We start from the raw sequence: 16,249 nt of genomic DNA on the forward strand, positions 1-16,249 counted from the left end.
TCACTGGATTTCTGCCTCTCTGCTGCTCAAAGATTCAAACAAACGAAACGGCGGTACAAAACTGGCAGGTTGAACACAGAGCTTTGGAAAAATTATATGATCTCTCGCCTTTTCCAAAGTGCTCGGAAACAGCAATGGCCTGTTTGTAAATGCCGAGTCTTTCATTCATAAACCCCGACATAGTTTGCAAACGTAGCTGAAGAGCTCCAACAGGATGGGTCTGTGAGTAGAGGAGGTCTCCGGGGTGAAACCAGCCGGTGGTAATGCCGAAGGGGAAACCCGGACCTCTGCTTCCATCCTCTGCCTCGCTCCTGACAATGACTAAGTGTACTGTGGTTTTTCCTGTTCTGTCTTACTAGCGGGTTTTCCTTTGCTGCAGATTGGTACACAGAACAGCCTGGAGATCCTGGAAGATCCAAAAGCTGAGGTGGTGGATGAGATCGCTGCAAAGCTTGGACTGAGAAAGGTTAGGATGTTGTCGGATCTCATGCGTCTTTGTTTGGCAATGAAGAAAATCGTCGGCAGTTCTCTTCAGCTCCACGGGGTTATTCAAGACCGCTTGGGCACACCTGAAATCTAGCTTAAGTGTCGGTAGCTCTTATGCTTTTAGGTATGAAAAAACAAAACGAGAGCATTTTCCTGAGCACAAGCATCTAGCAGGGATGTGCAGCTGAAGTCAGCAGCCCTCTGTCATGAATGACATCAAAGGGAGCAGCAAAGAAGCAGAAACACGATTTTCCCCTTATTTCTCCTCAGATAGGAGCCATTCCTGGTGGCATCTCCCCGGTGAGTGCTAATTTGGCACAGATGTCGCTGGAGCTGCCTTCTGAGTTTGTTCTTCCTTTTGACAGAATCAGTGCTCCGATCCCAGGAGCAGAGGCTCCTGCTTGTTTTTTATTCTCCTCTGTGGGGTCCTGCCTCTTGGTGCTGCTCAGGCAGGCTGCGGTGAGTTAATCTGTACGTTGGTTTAGAGGTGCAGGTCCCCCAGCAGCTGAGCCTCAGTCCTCTGTTCCCCTCGTGCCCACAGCCTGCCAGTCATCCGATCAGGACGTACGGGTATTGGGATCCGCTGGTTTGCTGACATCTCTCAAATCTGCACTGATACTTTCCAGTTTGGGAAATCTTTTGGTATCGTGTGAATGCCAGGAATGAGATGTACACAAACAAGATTTGACTTGCTAAAGAAAACACAAATCAGAAAAGGCTCAGTACAGTAGACTATAAACATCTGTGGTGAGGTCTTTTGTTCTCTGAAGATAAGATCTTTAGCCTTTTGCCAGTGTCTGAAGCAAAGCTTCTGTGTGTGTGTTATTTATTTCCATGCTTTTCCTCTGCTTCTCACATCAGATATTTTTAATCAATATGACTTAACGCGTAACTCACTGCTGGTTGCAGATTTTTGTCTGTCTGGGCTCTGCTAGGAATCTGAATCAGCAGTTCTTCCTCTGAAGGGTTAATGCTGTGGGAGTTGGTCACGAGGGGGCTGATCAGAGCTGGTTTTAGCACGTGTGTGTAGAAGGGTTCACGCAGCGGTGTGTGTGTACACATCTACACTCCTATGTGCAAACAGTGCAGAAAGCAGGAATGTGGTTTTTGGATCGGAGCAGACTCTGATTTGGAATGAATCATACTCCAGTGGGAACATATGAGCTTTATCTTAACTAGTGACTGCGAGCTTCAAAATGATATCATGTGAGCTGCTTTGTCATCTGCTGGCACTCCCAGCGCTGCTTCGCTCTGAATGCTCAATAGGAAATGCTTTTTGCTGTGGGTGGGAGGAGGTAGCGGCTGAGAGGCCTCTTGCAGCCTCCAGATCTTTCCATGAAAAAATATTCCATAGTGAAACATAAAGCTGCAGGTGCCCCCGGCCGGCCAGCTGGCATGCTGCTCCTGGAAATCGGATTCAAATGAGCCCGGCACAGCTGGGAGAGCCATTTCCTTCAGGCAGCATACAGCAGGGCCGTGCGAGGAGCCAAGAACATCTTGTCCTGCTAGGAGAAAATGTATAAGCTCTCTTCTGGTTTGTTTGTGGGGTTTTTTTTTTTTCTTTTTTTTCTTAAAGCAGCTTTCTCCATAACACTTCTTTATAGGTTGGCTGGATATTTACTGATCTGGTCTCTGAAGACACACGGAAAGGGACTGTTCGATACAGCAGAAACAAGGTGAGATTCAAGTGTGCAGCTAATTAAAGCTGCTGGTACTGAGAGTTTGTGTAATCGCATAAACGCTGGCTGTGCCAAGCAGAGTACTGAGCCAGGGCAGCACAGGGCTGGAGGTGATGCTGGGACTGGAATTCTTGTGAAACGGGGCTTTTCAGAAGCTTCTGAAGGAAAAGGAGCTTGAGCTTGAAGAGCACTGTTAGGGGTTTCAAGCTGTTTGGATAGCATGCAAAGCTGCCTGCAGTCCTTCACCCGCTCTGCTTTAAGAAAGTGGTGCTTGTGGTTTAAGAAAACTTAGTAGAGCGGAGGGAGCGGGGTTGTGCGAGGTGCAAACTCAGTGAGCAAAAGTGACTCAGTCAGAGGACGTTCCTATGGGCTGGGCTTTGTGAGATATACGTGGCTCAAACTCTGACCTTCTCGGCTTCCTGTAATTCTAAAATCAATGATACCCCTATTTGGAAAATGAACCCCGTTTAGGAGAAGAAAAAAAAAAAAAAGGTGTGTCAAGGTGGGTGGAACTAGCAGTGGGACAGTCCTGGCGAGAGCCAGGCTGAGGGCTGGAGAGCTGACATGTTGCATTCTTTTCCCAGTCTCTGCAGCAACTTTCTACGAAAGCATGTTTTACTAGGGTGTTGGTAGCTTTCTTTGGCTGCAGACCAGGGAAATAGGTCTAGGCTACATCACGTTGTCCTTTTTATTGACATTTCTGCTCTCCCCTCAGGACACGTATTATCTAAGTGCAGAAGAGTGCATCACAGCTGGAAACTTTCAGAACCAGCAGCCCAACATCTGTCGCCTTTCTCCAGACGGTCATTTTGGATCCAAATTTGTCACAGTTGTGGCTACAGGTATAAACTGGCCTCGGCTTGCCCCGGCCCTCTTGGTTACAAATGAATTATCTCTTGTTAATAAAAGCAGAATATGCAGCTCTGCTAGAAGAAGTCAGACGTCCTGGTCCCCAGCTGTCCTATTTAACAAGGGTTTTTCCTTGCTCTACCAAGTAAAATACTTTTTCGTTCTTTGCGCTGTCTTCTCTATAATTATTTACCCTGTTCCCTGCAGGAAACTTAATTGAGGCTCAGACCTGGACCATCCACCTCTCTGATCCAGAAAGCATTTTTTGCCTGCAGCCAGGGGAATAACTGTTGCTCGCTTTTCTGTTTTGAATCTTTAAGCTCCAAACTCTGTTGCCTGAAAGCGGCAGTGCAGAACCACTGCAAGCCGGCTCCTGAAAGTTACTCTGGCTGGTTCAGCGTAAAGGAGGGACCTTTATCTCCCTTGTGTCGCTGTCAGGGAAACCCTTACGTAGGATGCTGTGCTCTTCCGTGCTTGGAAACTGTTGCTCGCTTTTCTGTTTTGAATCTTTAAGCTCCAAACTCTGTTGCCTGAAAGCGGCAGTGCAGAACCACGGCAAGCCGGCTCCTGAAAGTTACTCTGGCTGGTTCAGCGTAAAGGAGGGACCTTTATCTCCCTTGTGTCGCTGTCAGGGAAACCCTTACGTAGGATGCTGTGCTCTTCCGTGCTTGGAAACATTTTTTGTTTGCCTGAATAAAAGAGAGAAGCCTGCAAACTGCTTTGCTTTGTCACCTCTGATTTTAGCCGTTTTCACAGCAAGTCTCCAGAGGCACTGTGGAAGAGTCTGCGCTGCCCGGGCTGCGAGGGGAGATGTTGGCATGCGCTGGGAGAGTTGTAGCGTTAGAAGTTCAATCTGCTGTTCTCTACGGGATGACACATGTATTCATTTAAAATTTCCCTGGAGGAGATATGCTGGGTTCTGGGTCTATTTAACACAATGAAAAAAATGCATGACTTCCAAATAGCATCCAATGTAAAAACTGAAAGTGTGATATTACGTTGCCTCCTCTGAGCCCAGTTTTTGTAAGTGTTCCCGGAGCCTTTTTCAGTGAAAATGCTCTCGTTCAGTTACAGGCCTGTGCAATCAGACAGCTGCCCATACATTCCAGGCTGCTAAACGCATCCATCTTTGATTAAAGATAGATGTGTATCTCTCTCACTCTTTTTTTTATTTATTTCTGTTGTTTGTTTTTAAACAAGGTGTTTTACTGAGAAAATGATGGCTAGCTTTGTTCAGGCCTTCCCCGTGTCTTGGTCTATGTTTAATTTCTAGGAGTGTTTGTTCTGGAGCAGTGAGTGATTGAGGTTAGAGATCAAAGGGTAGAAAACAAATATTTCCTCTTTTCTGTTCCAGATAATTTCATTCTCTTCTGTTAAATCAGCCCATCAGGTTTCTATTTAAACACTTTATTCCTTCCTTTTGTGCCGTATAAATATATTTGGATAGTTTGCATCAACTTTGCCTTTAAATCCTCTACATGGATTAATTCCTATCCCCTCCTGAATTCCTAGGTTTGGAAATAGTAACGTTTTCCTACCATCTGTCTGTATCTTCTCTTTCCAGTTGTATTCTAATGACATATGACCTGATGTTGCTTACATTATCCAAATTAAAGCGCCAAGCATGTGATCTATCAGTGAGCCAGGGTCTTAATTTCCACTTTCCTTGTCAGATTTCCACCAAGCCATCCATTACAGGCTGAGAAAACACTTTTTCTTCTTATGCCTGACATTACTAGGTGACCAACCCATAATCTGCAGCCCATGGTTCCTTGGAAATGAAACGGGCTCACGGGAGCTGTGTGCCTGGTTTTTGTTTTGAAAGAGAGAAGATACCTGCAAGGTAGGGGGAGGGTGATGCTATCAGGAGCCTTCCGAAAGGGCAGCTTCACCTCCTTTAAGCTCCTGGCAAAGCACTCTTGCTGTCCCTCCAGGGGTCTGTCCTGTTAGGCTAGCTGTGAAAATGTGTGTTACTAAATAAATGTAGAGCTTAGAGGGGATTCTTGCCTAGAAGTACTTCCCATGCAGCGGCACCGGCGGTTTCATCTCGCCATTCTTCGCTGTTAGCAAGACCATCGTGTTTAATGTTGCTCTTCGAGTCGTGCCTCTCTGAGTCACACTGGGCAAATCGCTCTCGTGTGGGATTTTTAACCAGCCTTTTCTCTTCCAGGTGGTCCCGACAACCAGGTCCACTTTGAGGGCTACCAGGTCTCGAATCAGTGCATGGCGCTGGTTCGAGATGAGTGTTTGCTGCCCTGCCGAGATGCACCGGAGCTGGGCTATGCCAAGGAGTCCAGCAGTGAGCAGTATGTGCCTGATGTGTTCTATAAGGTAAGGGCTGCGTGCCTGTGGGTGGGGGGAGCTGCAAAAACGGCTCTGCCGCGTGTCTGGAATTCAGTATGGCCAGCTCAGGAAAGGATGTCTTTGAGGTCTGAATTATTTTCAGTAGTAACCGTTCACCACATGTCTGCAAAGTAATTGCATAAGCTCCGTTTCCCCCTCGTAAATGTGCTGTTACGGTTTCCAGTGCAGCAGTAGCCACTGGCTATCCAGCTTCTAAATGAGGTCTGCAGTGATCCACCGAGAGCCCATAGCAAGTGCTCTGAATTCACCTCCTCTTCCGTATTTGTTGGCAGTATTTGCCATGCTTCTCTGTTGATTCTAATCCCCAGCTGAGTTCAGCTTCCTCCACTGCACAGCCATATGATGTGTGCTAGCACAAACGGTGCGGTGAAAGCGGTGGGTTCCTTATGCGATGCCAGGGATTCGCTCGTGTGCGACGCTTACAGGCACCAACTGGGCAGCAGATGCAACAAAAGCTAGTGTAGTTCATGCAGCAAGAGGAGAGACGGCCCTGTGCGTGCTTCTCTGCAACAAAAGGAAGGTGCGAAGGCTTTCAGAGCAAGGGCAGGACTGGGCTGTGCCCCTGGCATTCCTCTCTAGTACTGGGGTTACTGCCTGTGCCCAGGTCCTGCTATCAGGTCAGACAGTAAACTCCAAAAACTGGTCCCGAGGAGCAGCGGGGGATACGTGCATCCAGAGCGGATCCAAAATACCCTTGTTGAAGTGTCATGCAAGAGCACGGCTGGGAACCTGTCTGCTGCAGTTTTCGGTACAGTTTGTTAGTGATGAATGGACTGTCATTATTCCCTTGACGGTTGTTTCTGGAGATCTTCAGCCCCGCTGCATCTGCAGGGCCGAGTTAGAAACTTGGGGACAGGATCTCTGCGGAGGTTAATAGCACTGCTTCTCAAACTTGTGTATGTTGGTGCCCCGTGAGCAAGGACAGAGGAATTAATTAATGGCACTGCTTGCCAACTAATTAGCCATCCATCACCCAAGTTAGTTATTTCATTCTTGTCTGTGTCTGATATTCACAGCCCGCTCAGCCTGCAGCGCTCCTGCTGCCTGTGTTAAAGCTGTCCGTTAAGGAGCGCAGGATAAGCAAAGCTACCTTCACTCGGGGCGACTCAAGTGAGCGTATTGTGCACCAACAACAGAAACGGAGCTGGTCAAAATGCTCTTGTATGCCCTGAACCTGAGACCGGGAAATGCTGGCCTGGGTGAATTAGCCCGCAAGACTCCGTCTTCCCCCTCCACCCCTTAATGCTGAACTGCTGGCTTGTCTTGACACCACCTGAAAATGAGGAACACCTCTTGGCTAAATTCAGTGCTTGAGAGGAATCTGCCCTCTCAGAAAGGTAGATGGAATCCGTGCCTTTTTCCTCAGCACGCAGACAGCTTGCTCTTAGGAGCTGATAAGCCAGGTCCGATTTAGATACAGCAGAGCTCGATTGTGCAAGGGTTGGCCCTGAACGTGAAGATGAGATCATCTCCTGGCGTGCTGCAGTCCTGCTCCGGAGGAGCCCGTGCTGTGCCACAGTCAGGGTGCAGCCTTGCAGGAGGTCCCGTAGGTCTGTGTCCCACATGTGGGCCACCCTGGGTGTTCGGAGTAGCAGGAAGCCAGTGGGTGTTCCCATAAGGTCTTCACTCCCATTCGTAATCTGAAGCAGGGAGGTAAACAAAATGCTAACTGATGGCTCCAGCCTTCTGTGGAAATTTCCATGAACCACTGATTCACTGGGTCGGGCTGCAGCTTATTTCATATGTTTTATAACTTCTATCCCTAATTGCCTTTTTCATGATGTGCTCAAGGAAGGCTTGAGGACTGCTCTGGCGGGTGTAATTGTCCTTCAGACTTAAACGTGTTTGGCTGTAGGATCTCTTAATTTTTTTTTTGAATGTTCTTAAATCAATGGAAAGCTTAGTCACTCCTGGCTTTGAAAACCTTTGGGGTCTCATTAAATGTGCGAGGCTTGAGGTCAGAGACACTACCTCATAGTTACTGGGTTGGTGACAACAATGGTGTCAAAGCATTGGTTAAATACAGTACGAGGAGCAGGAGTCCAGTGCTTGGCTTCGCGGCAGGGGACAGCTGCTTCGTGGTGCAGTACCCTGCTCCCCCTTTCTCTGCTGAAACTGCAGGAGCTGAGCAGCTTTCTCCCCAGTCCTCGATGTGGGGGTTCCCCTCTGTGCTGCCCCCCCAGCTAGCTTTGGGCAGAAAGCTGCACTTTTGAGTAGTTGCTGCATTTTGTCTCGGACTGAGAAGCTGTCACCTGGTAGAGAGAAAAATCCATATATATATTTTTATGTAATATGCAAGTATTCATTTGAAAAGCCCGTTAGGATGAAAGGAGCTATACAAATTTATTCTAATTGGATGAGAACCGGAAGGCCAATGTTTGTGTAGTATGGATGTATTTATAGGAAAAACTATGCATCCAGATGCAAGGCAAAAATCTATTGAGCTCTCGTATCTGTCTGCAGCAGGGTAACGCCGTAGGTTCACCTTCGGCTTTGCGAATAGGAAAAGGTGCCGCTGTTCGCATCTATAGCGAAATGTAAGCCAACAGCTGTACTTCAGTCACGTTGTTCAAAGACGTCTTGTACCTCCGCTCGCGGTAGGTGTTGTACTTCAGCGATGACTGCTGAGAAATGCATCGGGATTGGTAATGCTGCAGATGCAAGAAGGGGGTGAGGACCCACGCTCCAGGCAGGAGAGCTGCAACTTCAGGGACTTCACCGCGCAGGCGAAGAGGTGCCTGGAAAGAGAGGAACGGCTGTCTTTGGTCAGCGAGCTGTTTTTCCATGGTTTGCGCCGCGTTTTGTGTTTGTGGAGTGGGAGCAGGGGCTACCACGTCCCCCGGGGCTGCAGCTGTTCCTGCCTGAACGTGACTCACCTCCACGGTGTGTTAGCTTAGATGGGCTTTTCTTCCATGGAAATAGGAAAACTGATGGCACCGGCGTTGTCCTGCCTCGGGAGGCGAGGCGTTTTTCCTGAGCCTCTAGCCTTGTGATTTCTGTATTTCTTTACCATTCTCTTTATGTTGGCCACTAGCCCTGCTGCTTAGAGGAACCACCCCAGTGGAATTGGCAGTATGCGCTTTCTACATGCGGCCGTTGCTTTCCTGGCTCGTGAAGGCTAGAGTTCTGCTCTAGCGTGAAAGTCGAGGGCTTTGGGGACCATGAGTACGAGTTACTTTGCTCTGAGATGCCTCTCCAGGTAAGATTAGCCAGAAGGAAGAAAACATCCCCCTTCGCCTCCTGGGTTGTCTGTGAAGCGTCACAGCGCAGTGCTGTTTCCAATTCGAATGTTGCACAACCGGTACATGCTTCTTGGCGAGTTCAGTGCAACGAAACTCATGAAGGAGTCGCTCTTGTCAAGACACAGACACACAAGTCGGGGTAACCGTTCTCTTTGTCAGTAAAGACGATGAAGTTGCAATGGCCACTTCACCCTGTTTCTCAGCTGGGTGAGGGAGAGCCCAGCTGAATATTACATATGGGCGTTTTCCATTCCCTGTCTTCTGCCCTCGAGCAGCCGCCTCCTTTATCCATCTGGTTCTAGAAAATAACCATATTGATTTTGATTTCACTGAGTATGTACCTTCCAAACCGTGGGTTGATTATTCAGAGCTGAAGCTACTTGCGACTGGTGCTCAGTGCCCCAGCCGGGTGTGATCCCTCCCGCTGGGCTGCCTGCACCCCGTGCCTGCTGTCCGTCTGCTCCCAGCTCCCTGCGGTCAGTCTGCCGAGCCCGTAACTTTGCAGTGCTGCGGCATTGCCTAACTCTGCTCCCCGCAGAGCTGGATGCTCTGCTCCACGGTTAGCTTCGTGGGCAGCTCAACCTCCCACCGAACAGGGGAAAGAGATTGCTGTGTTTTACAGACCCTTTGAAACACTTGAATAATTGGATTTTGGAACTGGCTGGCTTTGTCTCTTATCACAGGTATTTGCCTCAGCTCGGTGCAAACATGAAGATGTCATCCTTGCAATGAATTGCATTTTACAGCTGCCTTAATGTTCCCCCGAGTTTCTTTAGGACGGTGTAAGACGAAAGCCCTTTACAATGGCACCGGTGTTGTGAAAGAGCCCCCGTAGAGTCCTGCATGTGCTTTTTGCATTTACAACAGCTGAGACGGCGTCTGGGCCTTGGCTTGTCATCTGTTAAATGTGGTCCCATCTGGCCCTGGGAGATCCCTGAGCCAGGGCACTGCTTTGATTAGAGCCGAAGGGGACCTCTGAGCCAGGCTGTCCCCGGTGTGGCACGCGTTGCTTCCACCCGTTCCCTTTGAAATCCTCTTCCCAGGGAAAACACGATAGCCAGGCTGCGTGGAGACTTCTGCAGGGAGTTTTCACTAGCAGTGAAGGACGTCCCCTGCCTGGCCTCCTACCAGTGTTTCGTGTTGGACTGGAAAAGCCTTCTTAGCCTTAGATGTCCCAGCTGCTCTGGGGAGGAGGATGCTTGATTAGCTCACGAGGAGTCTCCTGAGAAGGGTTTCAACTCTCACTGACCTATCACTTGCTCTTAGAAAAGTCGCTTCTTTTCTGTGTGTCAGCTGCTCTATCTGTGCAAGGGGGCAGGACTGCCCGGTAAAGCTCTTGGAAATCAGCAGAGGGAAGAGCAAGGCTGGGCTTTATTAACACACAGAAAGGACAGACAGCTGCTCGGCTCCACGGTACCTTCAGCAGAGTGAACCCATGGGGAAGACTGAAGTCATGGGATGCTAACGGCTGGCCAGCCCTGGGACACAGAGCCTCTCTCCTGGCTGACAGCTGCCCGGGCTCCTCGCTTGGCTGCTCCCATCACCCTCATCTCAGAAATCTTGAAGACACCCAGAAGCCTTTCCCGCTGCAGCCGTCCTGCAGCGCTGCAGAGGGGTGCGTGTGACATGGCCGGCCGCGCTCCCTGCGGGCGCACCCATCCTTTCCCCTGCTTGACCTCATCCGTTTGCAGCTTCTGCCTCCAAATAGTGGTTTGAAAGGCTCTAATCGCAGCGCCTGATGCAATCTCCGGTTTGCTCCTGTCTTCGGGACGATTCATTGTCCAAATCCTCCAGGCCTTGCTGCTCAATTTTTGTCCAGGAGCCAAATACTTGCGCCTTCGTTAACCCCTTCCTTGGCCTCCCTTTGGAGTGGTTGCCGCTGGGCTTTCATGGCTTCGGGGGGTCTCTGGCTCCAGGGCTGCGGCAATAACGTGCTGAGAGGCGCTGCTTGGGGCCCCAGCGACTGCCGAGTTCAGAATGAAGATGTCTCTCCCAGCAATTCTCCCAGCTTGACGTTTGTTAAGGCCTTTAAAGTGTAATTGCCTAATAAAATGGCGCATGGGGGTTGGAGAAGAGTGCCGGCACTGGCGGGGAGGGGTGGCCTTTTCTGTCTGGGGAAGGGCAGGGCCGGGACATGTCCTCGACTCGGGGGGGGAGAGAGGTTCCAGTTTGGTAGTAACAGTCTAGTGCATGTCTTGAAGGCCTCAGCAGCATGACATTAAAAAGAAGGCATTTAACATGGAAATCCCCAGAGGCGGAGATTAAAGTGAACAGGTGCTGGAAAAATGTTTCTGCATATTAGAACTTAATTAGATTTGAAAATGAATTCCAGATGGGCTAATTATGTGTGAGTTGTTGCAGGTTCTTTCTTGCAGGGGCAGGATTGTGTTTGGGAAGCTGATTTGGTTTGATTGGATTTGATTCCTGACTCTTGCGGTATCACCGAGATCTAGAAGCAGGTTAGCTTTCAGGTCCTGTGATCTCCCTGAAAAGGCTCCGCGTCTTCTCCTGCTCCTGTCAGAGCCAGAGAGATCTGAGGCCACGAGCCACCAGGCTTGTTGCTGAAATAACCACAGGGCCAACAACCTGTCATGTTCAAGGAGAAAAGATCCTTATCGGAATTGCTTTTAAAAGGAGCTTCAAAGACTGGAAGGTAGATTTTTTTTTTTTTAACAAAGGGAACTGTTCCTAGGGACAGAGGATGCTTGGGGAGGGGGCTTAGGAAGGGGGGCTGTTGCCTGGAGGGGAGCAGCGTGCCGGAGCCTGCTCGGGCGATGTCCGTCTGGGTGTACCGGGAGAGCAGAGCGTGAGAGCAGGGTGCTGGCTGCCACACCGCATATTTGTGCTGTGTAAATACTAGCGTAACCGAGAAATGCTGATAGCGGGGGAGTGGCGTACTGCGGGAGAGAATACGGCTCGGGAGAGGAGGGTGTCAGCCGTGGGCAGCTCATCCTGATGCACGGTGCTCGCTGGCTGAGCCCGAGGAATGCCGCTCAAAACCGTGCGGGGGTCACGGCCTCTCGCCGAGCTCCCCCAAACCACTGAGGTGTCGGGGTGACGGCTCCGCCGGCGTGCAGCGGCTCTGGGTCTGCCTCCAGCCACTGGGACTTCTGAGAGCTCAGTAAATGTAAACTTTAATGTAAGGTCCCTGATTGGAAATTATGGGCGTATGATTTATATGGGGCTCAATGAATGATTTATAACATGTTAAGTGATGATTTAGGTAGAAAATACAACCCCCTCTTACAGAACCTTTAATGAAAAGTGTCAGTTCTCATGAATTTATTTCTGAAGCTGTGTTTGAACTCAGCGTGTTTGACATAAATCACGTCTAATTGTCATTTTATGATTAATGAACATATGCTGGCCGTTTTTCTCCATAATTAAACTTTATGTTCAATTCGTCTGGCAAAGCAAAACAAGTTTACGCGTTGTGATATGCTGGCTCTTCAGGTCTGTGTATGAGAAAGTGCCTGGATTTCCAATTCCCAAGCAGCAGGAGTTTGAGAGACTCGTGGCCGGTTTTGCAGAAAGTCGGGTTTGCCTTGGCTGAGAAAGCAGATGCGGCGCTGTCCCTCCCTTTTAAGACAGTAGTGCTCCTTAAATGGCATTTACACTGCTTAGATAATGCCAGGCACCTCTCCGGTGGCGATGACTGAGGCAAACAAGACCAAGGTGGTTTGTGACCTTGGCTCACGAGGAAACAGAGGGCCTGGCTCAAGGAGTTACAGAGATCTCTAGCCCCGAGGAGCTGCAGGTAATTGGGTAGCTCTGCAGCACCCAGCCGTGCACGAGCAGGTTCTTTTCTGCACCCTTAGTGATCTGCCAGAGCTGAGGCTCCCCAGGCTCCTGTGTGGGCATCTCCAGGGCAGGATCCCTTAGGCTTCGCGCCACTTCCATGCTGAGGAATAATAAGACTCTTCTTCTTTCAGGACATAGACAAGTTTGGCAACGAGATCACACAGCTGGCTCGCCCGCTCCCGGTTGAGTACCTAATCATAGATGTAAGTATTTGCTGCAGTTGTTTGCTTGCAGCAGGAGATGGTCAGAGCGGAGTGACGTTCTTAACCCACCTCTAAAATTCACGTTGGAGGTGATTCACAGGACAGATTTTCTTTCTTTCTCCTTTTCCCTCTGCTGCCAGGTGTTTCTAGCGCAGAGGTTGGCATGCTCTGGGGTAACTGCAGTGCTCCTTGGGATCGGTGTGGTGCCAGGGAACACATTTACTTCCTGGGAAGGCACTGCCTGGTGTCTTATCACGGCTCCGAACTGGCACGTAGCCACGCAGCAGGGGAAGCAGCCAGCCCCACGGATACGTGTGCCGGGCACTACCTCGCGGGTAGCTAATTAGAGAGCTCCAGTTGTCTGTCTCTTAGCAGCAATTAAGAATCCAGCTGATTTTAGTGACTCAGCAGACCAGGTTGGTTGTACAGAAATGCCTTTTCTTGGGGGAGGGAGTTCACGCTACAGCACAGCTTGGCTGGCCTGCCCGTGAGCAAGCGCTGCCAGGCACTGGGGCACGGCTCTGCCCTTTGGCTTGAAAGGAAACTGTTACGGTGTGGAAGGCAGGAAAGCAAATAATTTGGATAACAGATGATATTGCTGGAGTTAGAGGTGGTGCCAATAACAATTAAATCCACCGGAGCAACTGGTCTGGTCCAGCTGCCCCTGGCACAGGCAGTGTCCCGCGGGCACAGGGAAGCTGGCAGCCTGGAGGCTTCCACTGGCTCGTCCTTCTTCCCTCTTCGCTATCTCCTGTGTGTGTCGCTTATCAGAGCGGCGCTCGGGCTGACGCTGGGACGTGTGATTCACAAAGAGAAATGTCGTGTCCGGAACAACGGGCCCATTGTGCGGGGCCTTCTGACGCCCCGTGCCAGTCGGCAGCGCTGGAGCATATTTATTACTCAAGTAGTAAAGGCATCTGTTTCCAGGCTACCTGGGGTGTAATTAAGATGAAAACAGATTGATGGAACATACATTTAGGAGCAGCCTGGAAAGCTACATTTCTGAAGCATCTTGTTTTGTCTCTTCCAAAAAAAAAAAAAGGGGAGGGAAAAAAAAAAAAAGGCATTATTCCAGTTAATACTGTCCTGGCAGGTATTTCTGCATCTCTGCTTACAAAGGGCTTCGCCGACAGGGCCCAGCAGTCAGTAACTGGCACCAAAGCTTTAAAGCCCCCAGAATCGGGACTGGTTTAAATGTCAGAAGCTGGCCCAAACACTGGCTTGTGAGCTCAGTAACGTGGGCGCAATGTTGTACTACCCCGTTCCTCGTCCCTTCGGCACAGGGAGGAGGCAGGCTGAGCGTGCCCAGAGCATGGGGTCACTCTGTTCAATGAAGTGCAAAGGTATTTTCTTGGCACCCATTCCAGCCCCAAATGGAGCAGCACGGTCCCCTGGCTACCCCACGGCCAGACGCGGGGGCCACGCTCTGCCCTGTCACCCCCTGGTGTTAAGGTAACCCCCAGGGTGACACCCCCAGCAGCAGCTGCCTGGCACGGGGCAGAGCTGTGCTGGGTGCTGCTGCGTCCCGGTGACCTTTGCCGAGAGGGATGCTCTCCACGGCATCGTGCCGTGCTCTTGTCAGGACCGAGCTCAGTACATCTCCTTCCAGCTTCGTTAGAAACGATTGCCAGGAGCTAAGAGGTGTGCTGGCTGGAATATCGCTTTAAATGTTAAAAGCTGTCAGAAAATCCCTGGTGTCATTGTCTTGCTGTCTTCCTGGCTGAGCTCTCATGTGTAGCCGTGGCTGCTCTCGGCTATCGGGAGCCTTGCTTCCCGCATCCCACTTGCCTCTCCTGCTGTCAGCACTCTGATCGTCCTTTCTTGGATTTTTAGATTACTACGACTTTCCCCAAGGATCCAGTCTACACTTTTTCTATTTCTCAAAATCCATTTCCCATCGAGAACCGCGACGTGCTGGGGGAAACTCAGGTAAGGAGTGATTCATAACAAAGCTGTGTTTAATACAGATAGGTCGTCTGTCTCCCTCGCACTTACTAATATCTGCAAAGGGACGGCTGCAGTTGTGCCCTTAAATCACCCCTTTGACGTTCAGTCCAGCGCTTGCCAAACACCTTCCTACGCGGAGCAGTGTCTGCATGCCGATCAGCCGGCTGGACGCCTTGCTCCCCGCCGGCTCGGTGATGGGGACCAGGGCTCCTCGCTCTGTGCCAGGGCTGGCGCCTCCCAGCCAGCACCAAAGAGGTCGGGGAGCTCCAGCCCCACGGTGACAGCATGGGACCCGCTTCTCCCTGCGGACGGGAGTGGGACGAGGGTCTGTTGCTCTGGCTCTGAGAGCGCTGACTTCTCTTCCTGGACGGGTTTTTAAAACGCGGAGGCCATTTACTGCAAGAGGCCCGTAGCGTTGAGCAGAGGCAGCTGCCGGCCAGCTCGAGGCTCTCGCTGGGTTTTGCCAGCTCACGGAAGGCTCGAGTTGCTTTAAAGCAGCAACAGCTCATTTCTCTAAGGAGGCCGTGCCAAAGATGTCAAAGGCTTCCTCCAAAAGTCATCACAAGAGAAGGGTCGCTGCCCGTTGTGGCTCTCTTGGCAGGGCGGGAGAGGTCGGCTGTTCAACAACAGCTTTGGTCCTCGTTTCTGAGGATGCCCCAGGTTCAAGAGCAGAGAAAAAGAGGGAGTTGGGGAAGAAGGGGCTGCTTTCTCCTCATCTGCCTCTTTTCCTTAGCGACTGGGCTTTGAGCTGAGCTGACTGGCCTCTGCTCGGCGTCTCCGGGGTCTGGGATCCGCTCTGTATGCGCTGGAGGCGTTCAAGTGTTTGGATGGGAGAGCTAGTGTGGGCCCTAAGATCCTCTTCTCTGGCAGTTGTGAGCTGCAACTCGGTCAGCCAGTCTGGGATCTGATTTCGGGAGGGTCTCTGCACACTGCAGCCGATGCCCAAAAGAGACAGGAATGTTACAGTGTCTGTTAGCGGATCCAAATAGGAAAATAAAGTTATTACCTGGGGGGGGAAGTGACTTCTCTTTATTGCTTTCCCCTCTCTGTAGGACTTCCACAGCTTGGCCACGTACCTGTCCCAAAATACTTCCTCCGTTTTCCTAGACATGATTTCTGATTTCCATCTGCTCCTCTTCCTGGTCACAAACGAAGTCATGCCTCTGCGGGTACGTAACGGGGAGGAAAGGGTCGTGTCAGCATCACCCTCCCCGGGCCCCTGAACTCCTTGCGGGGTGTCACTTACGCGTGTGGAGGACAAGGACCCAGCCTGCCACCCCCGGGCACATCTCCCGGCTGGGTGCCTGTACGGGGCAGGCCGTGCAGCTGGCCCAACGCCTCTTCTTCCAGGCTGAGCTGTCGGCAGAGGGTTTAAAAAGTGAAACCAAAGCCCCCGCGTAGACCAAGAGCTCTCCACGCACGCTCGGAGCAGTGAGGGGGGGACGGTTGTTAGCACAGTCACAGACCGGACAGAGCCAACTTGGCTGCGGCTCTGAGAGCTGGAAACGTTTTGAAAAATATCTCAGGATCAGAAATGCTTGTTGTAACGATAACGAGATCAGAGCCCCCAAATCTCGGTGAGGCCAATGACTTCCTGGCTGTGCGGCTCTGCCTCTCTTGGCTGGGCACCGGGAGCTTGGCGGCTGCCCAGGCCCCTGGGTCACATCTGCACCGCCGG

At 50.8% G+C, this 16,249-nt stretch overlaps 1 protein-coding gene across 1 annotated transcript in view; it reads left to right on the forward strand.

The window, feature by feature from the left end:
- NPLOC4 (NPL4 homolog, ubiquitin recognition factor) overlaps positions 1 to 16,249 on the forward strand; it is a 29,883-nt gene that overhangs the window by 12,102 nt on the left and 1,532 nt on the right. The window contains exons 9-15 of the mRNA XM_009283520.1: positions 380 to 466; positions 2,091 to 2,162; positions 2,881 to 3,007; positions 5,185 to 5,345; positions 12,553 to 12,624; positions 14,458 to 14,553; positions 15,624 to 15,740. Of these exons, the coding sequence (XP_009281795.1) occupies positions 380 to 466; positions 2,091 to 2,162; positions 2,881 to 3,007; positions 5,185 to 5,345; positions 12,553 to 12,624; positions 14,458 to 14,553; positions 15,624 to 15,740 (732 nt within the window). The remainder of the gene's footprint in view (positions 1 to 379; positions 467 to 2,090; positions 2,163 to 2,880; positions 3,008 to 5,184; positions 5,346 to 12,552; positions 12,625 to 14,457; positions 14,554 to 15,623; positions 15,741 to 16,249) is intronic.

The sequence above is a fragment of the Aptenodytes forsteri genome, unplaced genomic scaffold (genome assembly GCF_000699145.1).
Source record: "Aptenodytes forsteri isolate BGI_AS27 unplaced genomic scaffold, ASM69914v1 Scaffold86, whole genome shotgun sequence".
NCBI classification, from domain to species: domain Eukaryota; kingdom Metazoa; phylum Chordata; class Aves; order Sphenisciformes; family Spheniscidae; genus Aptenodytes; species Aptenodytes forsteri.